This window comes from Typopeltis vanoorti, chromosome 13, assembly GCF_054136105.1.
Source record: "Typopeltis vanoorti isolate ZY-2024b chromosome 13, IOZ_Tvanoo_1.0, whole genome shotgun sequence".
Taxonomy (NCBI): Eukaryota; Metazoa; Arthropoda; class Arachnida; order Uropygi; family Thelyphonidae; genus Typopeltis; species Typopeltis vanoorti.
In genome coordinates this window covers 78,683,798-78,701,065 of record NC_143561.1, presented here as the reverse complement: position 1 = coordinate 78,701,065, position 17,268 = coordinate 78,683,798, and the positions used below count along the sequence as shown (strand labels likewise).

General features: G+C 34.3%; 1 protein-coding gene across 4 annotated transcripts in view; it reads left to right on the top strand.

Moving 5' to 3' along the window:
• LOC150100307 (uncharacterized) overlaps positions 1 to 16,532 on the top strand; it is a 495,437-nt gene extending 478,905 nt beyond the window's left edge. For 3 of the 4 annotated variants that reach the window (XM_090402566.1, XM_090402565.1, XM_090402567.1), the window contains one exon: positions 14,462 to 16,532. In XM_090402566.1, the coding sequence (XP_090258692.1) occupies positions 14,462 to 14,549 (88 nt within the window). In that variant the 3' untranslated portion in view covers positions 14,550 to 16,532. The remainder of the gene's footprint in view (positions 1 to 14,461) is intronic. The other variant, XM_090402568.1, reaches the window with a different exon arrangement.
• Positions 16,533 to 17,268: the final 736 nt, after the last annotated feature.

The following is a 17,268-nucleotide window of genomic DNA, read 5'->3' as shown; positions in this document are numbered from 1 at the left end:
TACATACAAATCGGCCCTTCAGAACACATGCAATTTACAGACAAAAAACACTTGTGGTGGTGGGCAGTAGATGGCGCTGATGTAGTTGATTGGTAGTGCTGGAGACGAAGAGTTGTACAGTAGGTGTCCTCCCACGATGAGTCTTCGGACTCCTTGGAGGTGTCATGAATAATAATAATAATTACCATAATTTGCTGTGTTATGCTTACAATTTTAGCAAAATGTTCATGAAACTTCAAGGCCCTATCCATCATCAACCCCAGATCTTTCACCTCCTCTGCCTCTTCTAAAATATCCTTACCAATCGTATACACTGCATCCCATCTTTGCTTCCCAAATTTTAAAACCATACACTCTGCTGCATTAAACTGACATTTCCCACACCCATTGAGACAGTCTATTTAGGTCCTCTCTCAAAGCTACAACATCTGTTCTACTTCTCATAACCCCACATCATCTGCAAACAACTGTATATCACCATTTAAGCCCTTTACAATGTCATTTACATATAAATTAAACAACAACAATGATCCTAAAACAGATCCCTGGATCACCATTAGTAACTTTCCTCTTCTGTGAAATCACTTTCCCATACACAACCTGCCGATATCTATCAGGCAGCAATCTCTAATAAAATGCACTAACTTAATATCCAACCTCATCTGTTCCAGGTTTAAACTACTAGTTTGTCATGTGACAATCTATCAAAAGCCTTTGTGAAAATGTAAATATACTACTGTATATGCATCCCCCCCCTCTTGTCCAATGTATTCGTCACCTTGTTATAATAGGCAATTAGACTGCTAAAACACGATATTCCCTTAGCAAACCCATGCTGTCCATTAAAGAGAATTCTGCTGCTGTCAACCCAGTTCTCAATCCATTATTACTGACTAACATCTTTCTTCCATAATCATTCTTGCTTCTACTGCCACATATCAAAAAAAACTCCCTAGGATTTCTTTTAGCCTCATTTGTTAGCTGCTGCTCGTACTGCACTTTTGCTACCCTTACCAAGCGAGTCACCTTCCATGCTTTTTCTTTGTATTCTTCAATGTAACTGATTATTGCCACTCATCTTGTGCCATCTCCACAATGCCTTTTTATTCCAGATTGCATTCTTCACCTCTTCAGTCATCCATTTTACTTACTTAATCTCCTGACCTTTGGAATACACTAAGTTTTTGCATCTGCCAGATACTTCCTGAGCAGAGACCAAGCGGTACTGATTTTCTTATTGTTCAATTCCTCATTCCATGATATATATTCACTGTAAGCCACCTCCTTTTCCACATATAACCTTTTCTCACAAAAGTCCTAAAATGGTTGGCCACCACCCAAGTGATCACTTCATAGTCACTTCCACTAACTGGAGGAAGAGGTGACACTTTATTTACAACAATATCTTCTGATGAGATAATCAGATCCAAGACCCTCAACCCACTTGTGGCCTCTGTTATGTACTGCTTAAGGTAACTATCCCTGAAAAACTCAAATTCATTCTCTTTGGTTCCTGATGCTGTCTCTTCTTTCCAGTCTATATTATCATAATTGAAATCACCCATAATCCTTTTGTTATTAGCCAGACCAATTTGACTTAACATTTCCATCTTACTGACTTCAACATTACCAGGTCTACAGCAATGCCCTACAAAACATTCGTAGTGAAGAATTTATGGAGATACAACACACGTTAGAATAATTAATTTACTTACATTAAGAAAGTAACATTTGATGTTTCAACCTCTGTATTCAGTTCATCATCAGGAAAACAAATATGTACAGGATACAAGCTACATGACACTACACTACACAAAAGTAAGATGAATTTAAATGCTTGTTAAGCATTTACCCTAGCCCCTGATCTCTGGTATGAAAAAAAAAAAAAAAAAAAAAAAAGAAGAAAGAAGAAGCAGAATTACATTAAACAATTTCTAAAATCTTCTCATATTAAGATTTTCTTATGTTTGGGGTTGTTCTGGATGCTATATGGGTTGAAGATGGGTCCTCTCCAAATTCTTGGAATAATTCATCTATCATTCCTGTTCAGATTTGGATGATGTTTCAGCATTTCACAGGCTGCTTTGAATTTTCTTTCAAGCCACATTTTGGTGCAGTGTAGGGACTTGGTGTCTTTCTATTCAATTCTGTGGCATGTTTGGAGTGCATGGTTCCAACACGCCTGTTTTACCATAGTGGAAGTAAGTAATGTGCCGTTTGTGTTTATCCTTTCTAACTGGGATGGTGTATCCTCTTTCCCCTATGTAAGGTAGGTTACAGGTACATTGAATTTTGAATCCTTGGGTGGGAAGGTATGGAAGAGGATCTTTGGAAGAGCTAAGTAAATTTCTTAATTTTGCAAGGAATTTGAAGGTTATCTTGATATTGTATTTGAGTAGCATTCTATCTATTTTTTCTAAAATGTCCCATATGTATGGTATGGCTATAGCATTCTTGTAATCTTTTTTGCTTTTAATGGCATTTTTATATAGGATCTTGTGAACTATTTTTTTTATTGTAGCCATTTTTTACAAATGTTTGGCTAAAAAATTTCAAATTCTTGGCTCAAAGCCTGTTCATTAGAGCAAATTGTTAGGGCTATGTTGTTGGCTTGTGGTGGACTATGAAGGAGAGCCAGCCAGAGGGAAGATGTGTGACAGGTGTCTAGAAAAGGAAGAGAGTTGTTTTTGATCTCGATGGTGAATTGGATACATTTGTGTTGTTTGCTCAGGTGGCTTAGGAAAGTATTTAATGTTTCGTGACCAAATGGCAAAAATATGATCAATGTATCTGAGTACATTGGGCTTTAGGCTGGCAAAATCTAGAGCTTGTTGCTTCATATCTTCCACGTAAAAGTTGGGGGAGGGGGGTTGAGCCCATGGCCATACTTTATTTTTTTTAGGTAAAAATTATTTTGCCACATAAAGTACCCAGAGGAGAGTATGTGGGCAAAGAGGACCATAATAATGGACAACAATATGTTCTGTAAGAGAAGAATAGTATCATTGATCAGAACATTAGTGAAAAGGGCAGTTATGTCATATCTAACCAATAAGATTCTTTGTTGAGTGTGATGTTTCTAATTTTGTTTATGAAGTGTTGTGTACTTTTTATGTAGGAGGGGGGGAATGACCTACTAACTCCTTGAGTGTGTCCACTAGGTTCTAGGCTCAGTGATAATTAGGGCTGTCGATTCCAACATTCGGTCATAGTGGTGCGTTTGTTTTGTGTATTTTTGGCAGGCCATAAATTCTGGGAATGCGGGAATAATGCAGTATTAGTTGTGTGATGCTTTCCTCTGGTCACGTGATCACCAATTTGATATGGTGGAGTACGTGTGATGTTACCAGCTGTGGGCTATATCATTCAAGTGTTGGTCAATGCACAAGAGTTCTAATTCTGACTAGCAAAACATATCCTATACCCTGCTGCCACCTCCACCAAACCTTGGAATCCATGCACAGGAGATCCATTGACTTGTTTTGTGCCATATGTTTCCATCTGAATGGAATCCACCATTCAGTTTGGTGGTGGTATCATGGTATAGAGTATGTTCACTGGTCAGAATTAGAACCACTGTTGTGTTTTGACCAAGATGCAACAAAAAAAAGCTATGATGTACTGGACCTGCACACCATTTTTCACTCCTGTAGTCTTGTCCAAGGTATGCTCCTTACATTATAGCAGTTGATTTTGATGAGCTTCAGTGAGGAGATGGCATCTTGTGGGGCTTCAACTCTGTAATTCCATACATATTGTATTATCATGTCGTCTGTGTTAGCCTCTATGATACATTACACCCTTCATTCACCATAATCGTCACTTTCCATGTTCTTTATAGTTTTGTGATCAGGTGATGTTGTTTTTGCCTTTGGTGCCAATTCTCCATTGTGAAGAATCAACATGGTATACCATATCTCAGATGAGGTACCAGTGCTTAAACTCTGATGATCATGTCCATTTTGTGCTCTATGATATTATTTACCTTTTCTTTTGACTGTGACTTTCGCTCTCTGGCTTATACAACCTTATACCCAACTACATTATGGTAGCATATGGTTTCACAAATACACATTTACTGCACTAGATGGGATATATTCTATGGTGGAATACAGGCAGTCATAATTCGTTGTGTGTGTGTGTGTGTGTGTTATGGTAGTGTACTTTTGGATGTGCAGAAATCCACACGATTGGAAGTCAATTAGAAAGTTTATTGGAAATAAAATTGCTAATTGCATAGAAGCAATCGTATTTCCTTGTCAGTCATTCACACATTTTTACTTACTTTAGAAAAATGGCATTCCACCTCCATTTGGAAAATGAAACTTTCTTCAAAATATCATTCTTTTGCTTCACTGCATTTCTTCATTATGTTTAATTAAACTAATTTCTATGTTGGATGATTGTGAACTACCCTGAACATGCTAAAATATGGCACTAATTTTGTAGCCTGAGTAAAATGGAAGGGTAAAAAAAATGATATTATTATTATTTCAGACTCCAGGAAGTCGAGGACTCATCAAGAGAGGCTATACATCACTCAAACCAGCTATCATACCTTCCCTTCAACTCATTCACACTAGATATACTAACCCTCCCTCCCCTCTAAAAGCAAACTGTTCCACTCACTGCTCTGTGAGAGAAAAATCTAGCTCTTATCCCTTTTTTAACTGTGAACAAACTTAATTCCCATGGATGTCCCTCTCTCTCTCTCCCCACTTTCCATCTAATGAAATATTTCATCAGATGATATCCTATAACACCCATTCAGAAGTTTGTAGACCTCTATCATATCACCTCTGCAATTTTTTTTTTTTCTGTTGATTACTATATTAAGCACCTGAATGTTATTCAGAACAAAAAATGAGATTTTTTTTTTTTTTTTTACATACAATCGGGTTTTATACTTCTACAAATATAAAGTGATAGCTAGTATAAAAGGGTTGTTTAGGGGAATGAAAGTCATGAATCTAACATGCTTGAACTCATGCTGAGAAAAAATGGTATGACTAGTATAAGGGGGGGGTAGCATTTTTTTCAACAATTCTAAAAATAATGATTACTTACCTCCTCTTCATGCTTTCTGACATATAAGGCTTTTTTCATTAGCTCTGTCTGTCTTTTGCAACTAATTCTGCTTCTCTTTATTTCTCTCCCAACCAGATTTTTTTTTTTTTTTTTTTCCAAAGTTATTTCAGACCTCTTTCCAGGATCATTGTCAAAGCTATCCTTGGAATTTCTTCTCTACAAGGAGAACTTCTTGACCGCAGCAATTGTCAATTAACTGGTATGATAATTTACTGTGGAATGATAATTACATGCAGATTCTATGCTTTTTTTTTATATGTAGACTAGAGCTCAGGTTTGTCGGCATTTCAGTAGATAGATTTTGTTCAGTTGGTATCTGTCCATGAACATGTGCAATTTGAGGTTTATTATTATGGACTACAGAATGGTTCCAAGTAGGAAGCTGGTGGTAGAGGAAGACTTTGTTGAAACCAGCTGCACTTAAGGAGTTGATAGATCATTCTCCCTTTTATATAAGGAACATTCAGTACTTTAATCATCTAACAAATAATATTATTGACAGAATACATTTTAATCAACTTTCATATGTATCTGTCCTATTTACAAATATTCCAAGCAGTGACATGGTACAAAACAAATTCCCACCTAGGGCGATCCCATACCTTTTCTTGTGGCTGGGTTAATCCATACAGTAAAATTATCATATACAGCTCCAGCATTATTTTTCCATTACCAATTTCTACAGAATCTTTTGAGGTGTTCAGTTCTTCCTACATTACCTAATGTTTGGTTAAAATATGTGACTCATGCCTTTACACTTTGATCCCATACCATCAACAGCCATGTGAAATGTGAACAACATAAATAAATCCAGTTTATGGTTGAAGAGAAACAGCAGGCACTTTTTTTTTAACTTCTGCTATATATGTATTCCATTGGACTTTGTATTCTCAGTTGATCATAATGCAATCCACAGATCCAATATATTATTATTAGCTTTAAACCTCTATGGAGTCAAAGACTTGTTGTGAGAGGTCCCACTCTCACATACAGAGCTCATTATACTGTGATTTAAATGCATTCGCTGTTGGTGCACTCACCATGCTTTCAGCCACTGCATGTCAGTTGCCTACAACTCTCCATGCAAAAAACTTACTCATCATCCCATTCCTATACAGCTTGCAGGGATAGCCTTTTGTTTTTTCCAACCCATTCTATAAAAACCCTCATCCACATTAATCTAGTAATAACCATTTATCAACTACTTACATGTCTCGATCATCCCCCCCCCCCCATTACTTATCTATGTTCATACTCAACATTCTTCCAAAGACCAGAAATCACCTTAGTCATCTATGACCAAATCTGTGCACAGATAAATTAAAAAAATTATCACATCCCACTCATCAAAATGAAGCACAAATTATAAAAATGGAGGACAAAAATTTTTGGTGTCAAATTTATGGAATAGCTGTGCTATAGTTTGAGAACTTTACAATTCAAGATTCAGAAAATATTATTATTATTACGTGACACCTCCAAGGAGTACAAGGACTCATCAAGGGAGGGCACCTACTCTACAGCTCCATCTCCACCACTCAATCTACCAACTACAACAAACCACAACTATACCAACAGCATCCATGCCCATGGCAGGATTCTAACCCGCATCCCTTTGGCTGGAGAGCAGATATGCTAACCACTCGAACAAAACAGGAGAGCAAGATCGAGGAGTTAAAAAGATATTTGAATGGAAATCATTAGGATAATGAAAAAAGGTAGACCAAGTAAAAGATGGATTGATGATGTACAAAAAGATCTTACAACTTTTAAAGTTAAGAATTGGAAGACGATTGCACAGAAAAGAAAAGAATGGCTAAAAATTGTTTTGCAAGCAAAAACTCATAAAGAGTTGTAAAGCTAGAAGACAGAAGAATAACAACTTCTAATGAGATGATAAAATCTAAGACCCTTGATTCTTGTATTCCCTCTATTACATCCTGCCTAATGTAGTTGTCTCTCAAAAACTAAAGAGATTCATTTTCTTCGCCTCCAGATGCATCTCTTCATTCCTATACTAGTTCCTTACTTACTTACCCAAGAGGAAGAGACAGAACTTATTTTATTTGTGTTTTGAAATGAGAGGTTAATTGAAAATTCAAATAATCTCAATCTTGCTATCACCAGATAACACTGGCGTTTACAATGACCATTGCTTTAGAATGAGTGCCGAGGCGCACAGCTATTCCATAAATTTAACATCAAAGCTACTTTCAAACTCTCCTCCCACTTTTCCACACACATAAAACAGTACAAATGTACACATCATTAATGTCAGTATAACTTATTTATATCACTCACTTGCAGGTATTTCATTAATTAATGGTGTTAATTTTTCTTTACAAAATTGATTCATTCATCACTATAGTTTTAGTAGAAAATTTATATTCCACAAAATACTGACAGATACGAATCATACTATTCTGCTTCATGAAGTATACGGTACAGTTATGTGACTTGGCCTGCGAATGTTTGCGTTCCCATTCATAATGATTTTGCCAAAAGATAACTTCAGCAACCAAGTTGAATTTTGTTATTTCAAGAGTTCTTGTCAGTATTCTGATGAACTCAAATTACATTTGAATCTCACTATAGCAGTGCTGTTATAACAAGCTCACTCGCTGTGACATACTATCAAAAAATCTCAGTCGAAACTCTATAGGAACAGTGCTATTCTAAAGAAAATTCACTATAGTAAATTATCCACTATAACAAACTGTTCCTACAGTCCTTTAAAGTTTCCTACAGCAAGAGCATTATGCAGAATTCTCTTTCCTTTTTATAATTCCTGGTTATGAAAATAATTCTTACAGGAATATTCTTAAAAAATGTTTGATCACATAGAATGCATACTTCATCTCATCGGGCAATGTGATTAATGCTAGTAGCACTTGAAAAATAACAAATTTCTCTTAAAAAGTCATAATAGCTATGATTACAGAAAAGAAAACATGATCATCAGATTCCTTATATGAACCTTCAAAAAATGTTCAGTCTACTATGACAGCACTACATGATGAATCTCCTATTAACAGTTTCCCTCCAAATTAGTCTATTACTTTTCACTGCAATATTGTCATATCTAACATTTCAGTTGTTTAAGGTAATTCTGAATGAATCAATCCACCTAGACCTTGGTCTTCCTCTGGTTATTTTTTTCTGCCATCTTGGTATTGAATACTTGTTTTGCTAACCTTTTCTGTCCCATTCGGTTCAAGTGACCATGACAATTTAGATCATCCTTGCTAACACATTCTTGAATGCTAACAATGTCAAGTTCCTTCCAGATGTCTTGATTTTTAAAATGAATTTGCCATTGGTGCCATCTGTTCAGGCCCTTAATTTTTATTCAGACCTCTCACATCTGTAGTGTTTCTAACCCAGATTCATAACTTAAAAAGTAGTTGAACACTCTCTTGCATACTGCTATTTTAGTGTTTTGGCTAATTTCTCTCTTATTCCTATAAATAAGCAAAGCTGGCATCCCACTTTACCAGCTTTGCTTATTCTGTTGCCTATATCCAAATTTAATTTGCCATCCTTGCTAAAAACTGTGCGTAAATAGCTGAAATGTATTACTACTTCTATAGGTTCTTTGTTAAGAATGCAGCTAAAGTTTTCTATGTTCCTGCCTATTTTTATAGTTATGGTCTATTGCTGATTTTTCATGCCAAATTTGTTACAGTTATTATTTAATTTAGTTAGATAATCCTTGGACACTTGCACTGGATGTGTTTAGGAGTACATCATCTGTGTAAAGCAAAGAGCTAAGTTTGATGTCTCTGATTCAAATATCAGATTTAATGCCACTTTCTTTTATAATGTGATCCATATAGATAATTAATAACAGTGAAGATAATGTCCATCCTTGTCTTTAAATTAAAGATGCCAAGAAATTATATTCTTGGTTTCATCCTTTATCCAAGTGTAAGCAAACAAAGCTTGCACATGAAGTAACTTCACGACCGCACTACTGGTATATACAGGCTAATGACTTCACATTAATTGCCTTAGTATCCAATAATGCATGGTAATGCATAGTATTCAATAATGTATAATGCTATGCATTATGGGAAGGACCACTACCCAGACTGTTTTTGACATTTAATGAGGTCTCATCATTGAGAGCTAGACTCAGAGGAGATACCAAGATTGAAGTAATGCAGAAGTTATATATATATTTCCCATATTCAAGTAGTCAAAAGATGTGACACCATTTGTCACAATTTTGACTACTTGACAAAAGGTGTCACACCTTTTGACTGCTTGAATATGGGAAATATATGACTTCTGCATTACTTCAACCTTGATATCTCCTCTGGATCTGACTCCCACTGATGACATTTATTCATCGTTGGGTTTGCTTGCATCCTGGGGGAGTAGAGAAACTGCTTGGTGGTGGGGTTTTTGCCTGTCACTGAGTGTAGCCAACACTGAGTTTCCTATCCTGTAGTGATTCAGGTCAGGAGTGATAAGTTTAGTAGTGATCCTTTAAAGTCACTCAGTGAGATTTAAGGATTACTCTGTGTTTTTGGAGAGGTATCCCCGCACTTTAACATACCTCGATAAAGGTTGAAACAAGTCTGTGTGTGGCCCTTCCCATAATGCATAGTATTATACATGTCTTTAAGGATATATGCATTGCATTATGGGATACTGAGGCACTTAATGTGAAGTCATTAGCCTCTATATAAAAGTAGCCTAGTTGTGAAGTTAATTCACTCGCAAAATTTGTTTACTTACACTTGGATAAAGGATGAAACCAAGAATATAATTTCTTGGCATCTTTAATTTATAGTATAACCAAGTGAAAAAACTTTCAACATCCTTGTCTTACACTGCATTTTACATCAAACCATCTTCCTGTATTTCTTTCAGTTCTAACTGCTGACTTCAATGACTTAAATGTAGACTATTTATTGCTCTATAACAGTGGTTCTTAACCTTTTTGAAGTCACGGAACACTTTTGATTAGAAGAAAAATTTGGGAAACACCAAAAGTATTAGGGTCATAAAATTAACAATAAAAATATGCATGGGCTTGCCTTTTATAAAAATGGAACTTATTTTAATGTGATACTTAAGCTTGTCAGCTTTTGCAGATTTCAGCAGTATCAGGTCTAATGTGATATAGCTACCCTCATCTCTTTGTCTATATTAGTAAGTCTTTCACCCTTTTTAGTTTTTATATTAGTTAATATTGAGAAACAGAGCTCACACAAATATGTTGAAAACTGTAACAAAATTTTCCGTACCCTTGTGGAGAGAGTTGGGTATTCGGCTTGGACAAAAATCCAAAATTCCTCAAGAGTTATTTCAGAGAATTTTATTTTTAGAGTACAATCTGTTGACCTGGTGACTAATTGTTCCTCTTGTAACAAAAATTTGCAACTCGATGTATTAACTGTGTCAAATGGATTTTGTATCCAGTCATAATTGTGCGTATTTAAGGAAAGAAAGTAACTTGAAATCTTTTCTTCCAATATTATTAAATATTCTGTTATAACGGAAATAATTCCCTCGACATTTTGATTATGGAGCAAAGGAAACATATCTACTGTATCGATTCTGTATTATTTTTGACCATCTAATGAATGCAAGAAATTAACATAAACTGGGTTGTATATTGGCCGAAGGATTTTAATAATTGATACTAAGTAAAAACACACCAACAAGTTTTGCCAACTTAGCTGTCTGGCTTCATCTGTCTGTCTGGGTGTATAAAAGAGATACAAAACAACTTAAACTGTTTGTGAAGGAATGAACCGAATACAATTGTATTTTTTGCAAATACTTTTCTGCACCCCCCTCACCCCACCCACCCACCCACACATACACACACAACAAGAATCTTAGGAAACACATTACAAATCCACCATTGCCATTCCTTATGCTGGGACAGTTTCTAAAAAGATTGCTACACTCTTCAAGCCACTTGAAATCTGAGTGACTTTTAAACCTTTAAAGACTATCCGCCACTTTTTAAGATCTTCGAAAGACAGTTATGCCTTCTTCAAATACACTAGTGTCTATAACATCCCCTGTTCATGTCATGTGGATTAAATTACATTGGTGAGACCTCAAGAAGTTTGGAAATAAGAAAAAGAGAACACGTCTGAGATGTAAACAACAACAGAGAAGACAACTCTGGGTTAGCCTTCATTCCTTGAGGACAAACCATACCATCGAATGGGACGAGAGTTCCATGCCCTATTTAGAAGATTTCTGCTCCCGAAACATAAAAGAAGCTATAGCAGTCATCCGTTCTAAACACGACCTGAATAGAAATCAAGGATTAATTCTAGCTGATATTTGGAAGATCCTTATAAGATCATGAAGCATGCCAGAGTTAAATTTCGCTGCTAATTACAGAATGTTCCTGCATAACAACAGTTGATATCATACACGCTCCAAGTGGTTGATGTACATGTTCTTCTGTGTTTGCAAAATATACAATTGTATTTAGTTCATTCCTTCACAAACAGTTTAAATTGTTTTGTATCTCTTTTATACACCCTGAACGACTTCAGACAGCTAAGTTGGTGAAACTTGTTGGTATATTTTACTTAGTATCAGTTATTAAAATCCTTCAGCCAATATACAACCCAATTTATGTTAATTTCTTGCATATCTACTGTATTTTTTTCTGATATGCGGTTTTTCCAAAGAGATGCATTTTTCTGAAGAGCCGACAGTTTGTCAGTGGATGTCAAAATATTTAAATTTTTCCCTTAGATTAATGCTATTTAAGTAATTAAAAATATTGGATCAATATGCCATTTTAGCACACCAAATATCATTTGGAAAAAGGCCAATAATTCATTCTTAAGTTCTAAAATTTGGAATAGCACCTTAACCCTGGATAACCATCTTATTTCAGTGTGCAAAGCAAAGATTCATACTTGGCTTTCATAGATATGCAAAGTTTTTTTTTAAAAGGCATGCTTTTAAAGGTCTTGACTTGATGTAATTTACCATATTCACAACTTGGTTCTAGTACAAGTTTTAATGTTGCCGGTAATGTTTTTGAAACTAGGGATTCTCTGTGCAAAAAACAGTGCATAGATATAATATTTGGGTTTATTTTCTTTGCAAGGATAACAAATCCTTTTAATAGAGCCTACCATTGATGGAGCACCATCTACAAATTCCTACACACAGCTCTCATGAAATTTTAAAATTTTCTAAATATGACCTAATAGAATCAAAAATATCTTGTCTTGTTTTACGTTCGGTAAGTTCTCTGCAGCATAGAAATTGATTCATATTTCATTTTCATTAATGAAACAAACAAATCCTAATATATGAGCTTTACCTAGGGAAACTAGGGATTCTCTGTGCAAAAAACAGTGCATAGATATATTTGGATTTATTTTCTTTGCAAGGATAACAAATCCTTTTAATGGAGCACTGTCTGTACAAATTCCTACACACAGCTCTCAAAATTTTAAAATTTTCTAAATATGACCTAATAGAGTCAAAAATATCGTGTCCTGTTGTACGTTTGGTAAGTTTTCTGCAGCATAGAAATTGATTCACATTTCGTTGTCATTAACAAAACGAACAAATCCTAGTATATTAGCTTTACCGCTAATGTCAGTGGACTAGTCAATTTGTAAAGCAAAATGTTTGGAAAGTTTATTGGTAACTGTTTTCTCAATATCATCTGACATATCTTTAATTTTATTTTTTGTATCGTCCAAATGAGAAATTTTCATAATTTCCTTTCTTGCTTTCGCCAAACATAATGTTTACTATTTCACAACATGCTGGTAAAATAAGAGACACTGCTGTAGTATGTGGTGTTAATTTTACAGCAATTAATTCACCTACCTTATATGATGGAAGTTGTTTTATCGGAAATATTAACAGTCTTTTCAAAATATATTACTTGTTTAACTGGCATGTCCAACAATCTCTTGAAATAATCTTTAGTTTTTGAGACAAGATTGGTGTGCTTCATAGTAAAATTGCGTTTCAAATTAGCAGGAACCATTGCACTATTGGATAGTTTTTCCCCACATGCAAAACACTGGGGAATAGGACATTCTTCCTCACTGGTCTATGTAAAACCACAACTTAAATATTCGTCTGAATATTGTCTATTAATTTTTCTTATTTTACAAAGTATAATGCTGTCTTCTGTATGAGACATACTTGTAGCAACGTTATTACTACTACTACTTCCAGTTGTACTTGCCCCCATCATTAATATTTGCATCAGAATCACATATTCATTTGATAGTAAATTTATCCATTGTATACTACTGTGATGTTAGACAACTCACAAACCAAATACACATTAAAAATGGACTGTGCGATATTACGATGATAGACAACACACATCGCTGAATGACTAAAAGAGATGCTCCTCCCCTGCCTCCTCCTGCAAACACATGACCTATAAACGTTGTTCTATTGGTTTAGAAGTCAACACACACACACACACACACACAGCAGTCTTCAGTTGTTGGGATCAGAGTAGCCAATTACACTCTGAATTGTGTCATGTGACTTCTTCAACGGCAGAACACTTGCAACCAGTTCGTGGAACACAAGTGTTCCGGGGAACACCAGTTAAGAACTACTGCTCTGTAATGTTCCATCTATCCCATATAATCGCAGTATTTTGAAAAGCTTTTCTCTGGGCACACCTTGTCATATGCCTAGTTCAGGTCTACAGAATTCAAATATAGATCCTAGTTTATATCCCCTCAATTTCTCAACTATTTGCCATAAAGTGAAAATATGATCTTGACAACCTCTATTTGGACTAAACACAGCTTGCTTTTCTCCAAGTTTCTGTTCCATGTTTTTCTTAGCCTCTTCTCAAGTATTCTTCTATAAATCTTACCAGGAATACTCAGTAGGGAAATTCATCTAATGACCAGCCCTCTGAATTATACATGTAGCCACTGCAAAACTTTTATACCTCCATATTTGAGCATTTCTTTCAAATATCATCCACTCCAACTGCCTTTCCATATTTCAAGTTTTTGATGGCTTTTCCTACCTCAAGTCATTGATATGTACTTCTGAAATTCTGTATTCATTCCATTTAATTTAAAGTAATTTTTTTATATATATATACATTAATCACTCTTTAGAAATTTATTTGAAAATATGTTTAGTGTTCCAATTATTTTTAAACCCACCAATATAGATCAAACGCAGTACCTTTTGAAGCCTTTGTAAAACTGACCCAGTTCCTAATGCTGCACAACTGCAATCAATTTTAAGTTTTTTTGCATGTTTGTATTTAATATTAATAGGCATATTTAAAAAAAAAAAAAAAAAAAAAAGCACCATTAAAAAGTCTTCATTGTTCATTTGCTTAATACTTTTGAATATTTAACTAATTCTATTATTTCAGATTAGATTTTCACTGTATGATACAAGGAAAGAAGAAACAGTTGACAACTAACACTGTAAAGTCAAAATCAAGTTGTATATCTCACTAAAACATCACATCTTTAGTGCACAGTACTCTGCTCCCTTAATTAATGGAGGTGAAACATTCCATTTTGTGTAACTTGATTAAATAGGATTTATTTAACTTCTGTAGTTAGTTGTTCGGCCAATCGTGGTAGGCACTATCTGCTCCAAAATGTGATTTATAGTATATATATATATATTGTGAACTGGAATTCCAATATGATGAGAAACAAAAAATAAATAAATAAAAAGAGAAAGAGAGAGAGATCTGCAAATATATAATTATATAACTGTTTGCCGAAGAATGCTATTTTCAGATAATATTTATTTTAAATCTGTTGTATAATTTACATTTATAGTAACTCTGTTAATGTTCAAGGTCACAAATTTTACTTCTGTCTGTGTGGTTGTCGCTTATCCTTGGAAGTACACCAAAGTGTCATTTATTCAGGGTAATTATTCAGCTGCCAGTGCATTTCATATACATATTTGCATTTAATTTGTTTCTTATTTACAATCAGCTTAAAGTAAATTAAACTGCTTCATTCTGTGAAGCACCTGTTTTCCCACCTCTATAACAACTGAAGGGGTAAAAAAAATATGAAAATATATGTATATTTCAAAAGATGCCTCATATCTTAGATAAACTAATCACTGCACATTTGTACTTGTTTTTTATGCTATTCAATGTTTTTTTTTTTGCAAACTTTTTTTAAACTGATGATGATAAACATAATCAAAGTAAAATAAACTATAGGTACTGTCTAGTTTTGCCATAGATTAAGAGATGCCAAGAGTAATACATAGCCTTGTTGCTCCTAGTCATTAATAAGACTGAATTGTATTTAGAAATATTTTTTATTTACTATACTAAATTTTACTTATCCACTGATGTTTTATTATTAAACTAATTACTGTGCCAGAAGGAAAATTATATTGTAGCTAATTAATGAGCTGAGCTCATGCAATCGTGTAATAACTGAAGAAAAATTCTCACTGATATGTATAAAGGAGAATAATTTTTCATCTATACTAGTTTATAATACTTTAACTATATAAAATTAATTTAAAGAAAGTGTACATGCCTTGGTATACAATATACTAATATATTACCAACAGCATCTAATTTATAGTTCAACCCTCTTGAACTCTGTAATCATCCTTAAAAGGGGGGAAAAAAATCAAAAATTTGTAAGATGTATGCCAGTGTTAAAAATGAAAATGCTGACACTCCACATTTCTAAATAAATTGTTTTAGTTGATCAAAATATTGTAAGCGACCTCTGTAAATTTTTAGTAATCAAGATTACTAAATAAATCACTTAACAAAAATAAATAATGTTTTCACATGGTAAGATATGTGTGATAGAGTAGGCAAATGATTATCCCTACTATGTGACAGGTGTAGTGTTGTTTCCTAGGGTCAACCAGATGCATCAAAACCTCTATCAGAAATAGAGATCCCATTTTCAATGTTTGCCATTAGAAGCAATTGCAATACTTGCAGTTGCTTCTATATATATATATTGCATTCCATATTTTCTTTTAGCATAACATTGATGTAACAGGAATTTGGCTGGAACTTTTTTGACAATTCATTATAGTGAATGAATAAACTAAGAGCTGTGGGCAGAAACTTGCAACAAACATCTGAGCTGATTTCTGCAATTGTATGCTATACAAGAATATGATGCTGAAGTCTGAATGAGACAAGACATGAATTTCTTAAAATAAACGATGCAGTAAGTTTCTCAGTACAGCTGAGAAACTTACTGCATCATTTTGCATAAAGCATCTAGTACCCACCCAGAATCCTCAGGGTGGGTAGTACTGTCATTATTATTATTACAGGTGACTCCAGGGAGTCCTTAGACTCATCGAGGGATTGTAGCACTTAATTACTGTTTACATATCTTGGGGAGCAAATTACATCTTTATTTAGTAAGGTTTGGGTGCTTCTTAAGTTCATATTTCAAGAAAATACTACATTTGAGTACCTCTGTGCCAAAAAAAAAAAAAAAAAAAAAAAAAAAAAAAACATTTTTTGATTACAAACATAATCTTTGCACTTATACATACATGAATGTTTAGTGGACCCATTTTACATGAAATATACAAACACATTTCATAAAGAAATGGATCAAGCACATCATTATCTATAATTGGAATTTTGTGGTATATTTCTGTATTGGCTGGATGGTAGTTGGGATCTTTAAGAAAATTTCTTTATCTTTCAATTTTCATTTAAAATCAGACCATTTGTGGTGGCAAACTTAGCATACAAACCAAAAATGGATTAGCATTTCATGAACCATATTCTTATCAGATATCAACATGATAAACACTATGAGTTTTTACAAAAAAAAAAAAAAAAAAAAGTATCACTGCCTAATAGTACTTCTTAAATACTATAAATTTCTTACAAAAAGCAGCAGAAATGTTAAAAATCAAATTCAGTTCGATTTTTAACATTAATTTCAAAGAAGGTACTTCAAACCATGTAAATATCAGAGCTGGCTAACTCAATTTGAATTTGTTAACAACTAACAAACACTAAAACTAAACTCAATGAAGATAGGCACCATCAGTATAAAAGGTACATTGATGATACCTACAGAAAAGAAATAGAACTCGCAGAATTAAAGGAGTACTGTGATATGTTGTGAGTCCAGAAAGACCTGTGAATGGCATTTTATGGTGATTCGATTTTTAGAAATGCAGTAAATGAGAAAATGCACAAGGTTT